This window comes from Gossypium raimondii, chromosome 1, assembly GCF_025698545.1.
Source record: "Gossypium raimondii isolate GPD5lz chromosome 1, ASM2569854v1, whole genome shotgun sequence".
Lineage (NCBI taxonomy): Eukaryota > Viridiplantae > Streptophyta > Magnoliopsida > Malvales > Malvaceae > Gossypium > Gossypium raimondii.
The window spans coordinates 15,053,709-15,060,477 of NC_068565.1; the positions used below are offsets into that span (position 1 = coordinate 15,053,709).

At 32.5% G+C, this 6,769-nt stretch overlaps 1 protein-coding gene across 1 annotated transcript; it reads left to right on the forward strand.

Moving 5' to 3' along the window:
* Window positions 1-5,631: 5,631 nt before the first annotated feature.
* On the forward strand, window positions 5,632-6,468 carry LOC105787229 (uncharacterized). Its single transcript, XM_012613647.2, has one exon. It carries the CDS (start codon window positions 5,674-5,676, stop codon window positions 6,352-6,354), a length of 681 nt encoding a protein of 226 aa, XP_012469101.1. The 5' UTR covers window positions 5,632-5,673; the 3' UTR covers window positions 6,355-6,468.
* Window positions 6,469-6,769: the final 301 nt, after the last annotated feature.

Below are 6,769 nucleotides of genomic sequence, written 5' to 3' on the forward strand. Positions count from 1 at the left end.
CAGCTTCAAAAAATAAGATTTGGATCCTATTCATATGCCACACAACCTGGACACACGCCTATGTCCTTGCCCGTGCTCACACGGCCTGGGCACACGCCCATGTCGTCTACCTGTATGGTTCTAAATTATAAACAGTGAGTTACATGGCTTGGACACACACCCATGTCCTTGCCCGTATGGCTCACACGGCTTGGGCACACACCCATGTCCTTGCTAGTGTGGCTCACACGGTCTAGGCACACGCCGATATCCTTGCCCGTGTAACTCACATGGCCTGGGCACACGCCCATGTCCCTGGCCGTGTGGTTCTAAAGCGTAAATAGTAAGTTACACAGCCTGGACACACGTCAATGTCCTTTTCTGTGTGGCTCACGTGGCCTGGGTACATGCCCATATCCTTGCCCGTGTGGCTCACATAGCCTGGGAACATGCCCATGTCCCTGGCCGTGTGGTGTCGACAGTCCTATTTTTCGACAACTAAAAACGCAAAAAGAAGGGTTTTGGCACCCACTTAATACAGACTCGATATAGGAGCAACAAGGATGAATTATCGTCCCTAAATGACAAGTAAGGGTGAGCGTTCGATCAAATCGAATCGAATCGACTTAAAATTTTTTGAGTTAATCGAGTTGACGAATCATATTTTATCATCCTAATTTTATTTAAAATTTTCTCGAATCGAGTCAAATGGAATTCAAATCGAATCGAATTGAATATATTTGTTCGAGTTAAATTTTAAAAAATAATTTTGGGTCATTGTAATCACTGTCACCTACTGTAATCAAATTAACTTTCATCACCTCATAATTTATTTATTAATATTTTATATATGAGTTAGCTTCTTTGCTTGCTTAGTTGTTTCAATTATCTTTAGATTCTCGCAACTATGTATTTTGGAATTAAAATATATATTAAATGTAAAAATGTGATTTTTAATAAAAGTTATTTTAAAGATAAAATGTGAAATTGATACCAATATAAAATTTTAACACGAATATTTTATGGCATCATTAATAATTCAATTTTAATATAAATATTCAATATGACTAAACAATTCAATAATATAAATAATATAAAATGTGAAATTTAATTTAATAATATAAATAGTAGATATAAATAAAATTATTACTATTTATGTTTAGAGATTTTTTGGATAATTTTGATTTTTATTTGGGAGTAAAGGGTGAGAAGTAAAAGTTTAGGGAAAAATAAAAAAGTTTTAGGAAGTAAAAGTTTGAGGGAAAGTAAATAGGGGGAGTAAAATTTTGAAGGGAAAATATTTAAAAAAAAATTGGGGCGGGGGGATGGGTTTGGGGTAGATGGGGGATGAGATGAGAAGGGAGTAAAAGTTTTATGGGAAAAGTGGGAGGGAGTAAAAATTTTGGGGGAAAAAAAGTTTTGAGGGTTTTTGGGAGTAAAATTTTGAGGAAAAGTAAATGGGAGAGTAAAATTTTGGTGGGAAATGGATTTTGGGTAGATGGGGAGGGTTGGGATGGGAGTAAAAGTTTTGGAAGGAAAGTGGAAAGGAGTAAAAGTTTTGAGAGAAAAATAAAAAGGTTTGGGAGTTTGGGATAAAAATATAAAATATTATAGTTTGATATTTGAATTATTCGAGTTATTTGAATTCGAAAACTCAACTCAATTCGAACTCGAAATTCGAAAAAAAATTCGAGTTGACTCGAATAACTTGATTAACTTGATTAATTTAACTCGAAATTCGAAATTTTTTTGATTTTTTCAAGTCGAATCAAGTTTTGCTCACTCCTAACGACAAGCAATTGTCCAACAAAATGATTAATTCGCAGTCAAATCGCTAAAATTAACATTCCAAAATCGCAGTTATGTCGAAGAACTTTCGATACTAGAACTTTAAATTGAGCTTACCGGCCAACGAATTGAACTAAAACGGAGAAATCAGACCCTGTACAGAATCAATGTAACGCAACATAGCACAAAAAGAAAGGAACTTTAAACGGTGAAACCGAATCAATAAAGAAGAAAGCAAAAGCGTAATGCTAGAAAAAAAAATGAAACAATGTGAAACAAAAAGGGAGTTTTTGTTTTGGGAAAGTCTAATTAACTAAAATAAACTACCCCACAAGGCAGTTCAGTAAAAACATCTCCCTAACTTTTGCCAAGACTCGAACCCAAGACTAAAAGGTATGCAAATATTTAACTATTGAACTAGCAAGCTCATTCTTATAATTAGTTTATCGAAAATAGAACTTATGCCAAGCGATCAAGAGTAAGGGTTTGATAAAAATAACAAAATTTCAAGGAATAAGGTTCAAACCCAGAACCTCTCACACATGACCAGAACACTTAACTACTAAATCAGATCAATTTCCTTGTTAAAAATTTCCAAAATCTAAACTCAAAATCGAACGATGACCATACTTGGTTTCCAAAACTCAATTTCTTCTAACCCGATTTTCGGGGTGCTACAATTTTTTTTAAAATTTAATTTTTTTACAATATTTTTCAATTTCTAATAATTTATTATAATATGTATAATATTTTACAATTTCTAATAAATTTTATAATGTTATGATATTTTTATTATTTTTACTATTTATAAAAATTATAACATATTTTTAAATATATTAATAAATTTATAATTTTATAATTTTATTTATATTTTATAAAATTTTACAATTTTGTAGTAGTATTTTATATTTTAAAGATTTTGTAAACAACTTTAGACATCACGAATCTAAGAACCAAGATTCAAATAATTTTTTCTCTAATCTTCGATATTGACTTTCAAATCGACTTAAATCCAAGATATGTTATTGTTTTTTTAAAATGAAAACTTTGGAAATAATTTATTCTCTATTTGGTCTCTCTCTTTTCTTCTTTTTCTTTTAAAAGTTCAAGAAAAATATATTGGCAGTCATCTGGAGTGATTGGTGGTTGGTTTGATCTTAAAATATAGCCCAAGTGCAGAGGTGATGCAATACTCATGAGTTGGAGACAGAACATTGCTTGCCCCTAATGAAAATGAGTGATTGTAGACTAAAACCTCAGTTTATTGAATTATCATCTCCAGACAGGTTATATAATAAAACAGATTTTTGAAGGCACAAAATTAGTACTCCATAAATCACGGGAGTTAGGTGAGATGGTAAGGATTTCTCTTACCTTAACTAGTAGTTGAGAGTTTGATCTTCGCCCTGAGTATGGAGCAGTTTTAAAACTTGTGGCTAACACCTACCCTTTAATAGGCCTATAAATACAGAGAATTAGTTACTAAGCTTACTCTAATAAATACCTAACCTTGAGAAAAAAAATAGTACTCCTTAGAACGTCAATTGTACTTCATATTCTTAGCTCATCAGCCGGCTTATTTATTTAAACACATTGCCCTTCGGGAGAGTTTATCATTTTTAGTCCCTGCGAAATATTAAAAATTTTATCTAAGCTTTTAATTTTTGAATAAATTTTATTTTTCCTCCTAAATTTTATTATTTAATTTAAGTCCTTTAAAATAATTTTTTAATTTAAACCGTCAAAATTTTACAATTTTACTTCATCCCTACATAAAAGTACTCAATTCATTTATAATATAAAATATATACTAAGCGTCATAAGATTTTCACTATTTTTTTCCCTATTAAGGGAAGTTTTGCAACTTGCAAAATTAATTAAATAAATAAAATCACTTCAACCGACCGGGCATAATTATATTAGCACCTGTTAGCAAAATGAAAATGAAATTTGGGAATAATAGTCCCAACTCTAGGTGTGGTAATTTAAAAAATTTAATTTCTGCCATTAGTATTTATACTTTTTAATTTTGAAATTTTAATCCCGACATAAATAATAGAAATTGAATTTTTTGGTTAAATTTAATTACTAGTCATGTATTATCTGCAGTTATACATTTAGTTCATATTCTTCAATTTGATCATTCTAAATCCCTATACTTTTGAATTTTTAAATTTTAATATTGACACAAATGATAGTTGTTAACCCATGTAATCTGGATTTTAGTGAATAATATGTGAAAATAACAAGTCGATATATTTACCACATCAACTTTTGTAAATAGTGGAACTTAATAACCTTAACAATTATAATTTGTTAATGACTAAAATTTTAAATTTTGAAAAGTACAAGACTAAAAATGATAAAATTAAAATACAAAGATAAATCCACAAAATTTGTAAAGTACAGGGACTAATAGAAGAACTTAACCTAAAAAAACATAAGTATAGCTAGATAGCTAGACTTCGAGAAGGTAGTGAGTGGTATGGATAGAGTTGGAGACTATAAAACAAAACCGTTAGTGTTGATAGGGAATTAAACTTGAGTACAAATAAATAAAGCAATCACTGTGTCATGGAAGAATCACGGCCTTAAAAGCAAATTTTACCTGATCGGTGAAATTGTGTAGTGGACGTCACCTCCTAAGTTTAATATAGTACTTCAATATTTGTACACTCGAATAAAGAAGGTGGAACACAATTGGTATTACTCTTCTCGAAAGGAATCGAAACCAAAAAAACGAAAGCAGTTGGTTGAAAATCTGATTGAAAAATAAGCTGGAAGAAAACTGGCAAATCACTAGGTTCAATTCCCAAGAAGGATTAGAGAAGTCACAGATCGGGTCTCACTTAAAACTCAATCTCCTAGATAGAATTTTCCTCTCGTGTAATTTCGCAGAATACCATAATTTAGACAACAGAAGAAAGAGAGAAATTGTTTTTCTCTTGTTATGTTGTGTGAAAAATAGGAAAATGACATCCTAATTATATTGTTTTTTAAGGGATAAAACAGTAAATTTACATAATCAATTCTCTCAAATAGTAACGGTTTAACATTTTTTTTTTCTCAATTTCTTTGCATTTCCAACGGAAGTGAGTTTTCATCTTTTACAATTGCAGAGCCGTCTTAATGCATGGCGCATGCAGCAGCATAGTTTTATTTATTCAAATATATGAAGGAATCTTCATTTAACTTTCTCGGAAATTCCCTCACCGGGAGTGCCAAATCTAGAATATCAGTTATCAGATTTTCTGTTGCCTTCTCAGTAAACATAACCACAACGCAGTAGATTACCAGAAACAATAAAACACAAAACACTATTATATATATATATATATATATAAAGATTAGCATTCTAAATTTTTAAATCCCCCTTCTGCAACATCTTGTCTCTTCTGCCTATAAGAATTGAACACAAGCTGGCATCCTATTCCTCGTGCATGCATTCTTTTTTTCTTATACCAGTTGATGTCACAACACCCAACAACTTACTCTGACTTCCGAGTATGTGTATTCAATATGAATATGATCCTTTTTTTAAAAGCTTACTCATATATTTGGAATATCGTATTCTTGATCTTTTATCTATTATATATATATATATATATATATGTAGGATAAAGAAAATAAAAAGACGTCGGAATATCATAAAAATGGCTTGTCTCTATCTCATGCGGAAGGTTCCTACAGACAAATTTGGGCCCTTAGCTGTTACCAATTGTCCCTAGCCCGTACTGACTGTCAACGATACTTCGTAGTCCTTTACCCATGGATCTGAGATCTAGTTTAGGATAAGTTGTCGTTTATGGTATCTATATAAAGCCAGATTGAAGAAGCAATTTGCCTTCCACAGCCCCCCCTCCGTCAGCCTCAATCCATTCTTGTTAATCTCTTTATATTTCGACAATGGCAAACCTGAATTTCAATGCTCTCAGAGACTTGCATAACTCAGCTAACGACCTCCTGCACTCACCAATAATCAAGCGAGCGCTTGTTCACCAAGGTCAAGAACAATGGGTTCATCAAGTGTCCGAATCATCTCTAAGGATGTTGGATGTTTGTGGCATTTCCAGGGACATTCTTTTACTTGTCAAGGAACATGTACAAGACCTACAATTCACTTTGCGCCGTGTAAGCACCGATGAGGCTGATATTGGAACCAAAATAGCAGTTTACAACCGATACTCAAAGAAACTAAAGAAAGAGACCCTCAAGTGCTTGCAATCACTGAAAGGGATGAGAAACAAGCCCATCATCACTTGTGACATTGACGACAACCTGACGGTGGTTGTGGATGTGCTAAGAGAAGTGAGTGCGACTGCCATATCTGTGGTGGAGTCGCTGCTTTCCCTCATTTCTATTCCTTGGTTGGAAAGAAGGTCAAGTAAAGGGTATTTGGCAGCCAAGTTCATGAGATCGAGTTGGCGGAGAGTTTATGATGTAAGCGATGAAATGGCAGTTCAAAGCGCGAATAAAAGATTGGAGGCAGTGGAAATAACGATTGAGGATCTTGAAGCTGAGATAGAGTGCATGTTTAGACGTTTGATTCAGACTAGAGTTCTACTTCTTAACATACTTACCAACTAATTAATCAATACACAATATAAATATACTTTTTTTTTTTTTTTCTCTTTAATTTCACTGTGAATTGCCAAGCTTCATGGTTTTTGTCTTATGGATCTGATGCTAATTAGAACTAAATAGCTAGATAGGCTGATTTAGTAGTTGAATAACCTTATGCTGTTGTATTCTTTCATTCTTTTCAATAAATAACGCACTCCTGTGCTTTACATTTTCAGAGTGATTGTGTATTTAACAGAAATTGAAACTCAAAGCTGAAACAAAACTCAGTCACGATCCCATATAAATCCTTCACAAACATTTCTTCTCAACAGTGATTGCAACCCTGACTTGAAGTTCTACCACTGTGACTCCCTTTCAAATTCACCCCTATTTAAAATATGTGAACTTAAATTTAAAAATTCTATAATATTTGATCCGA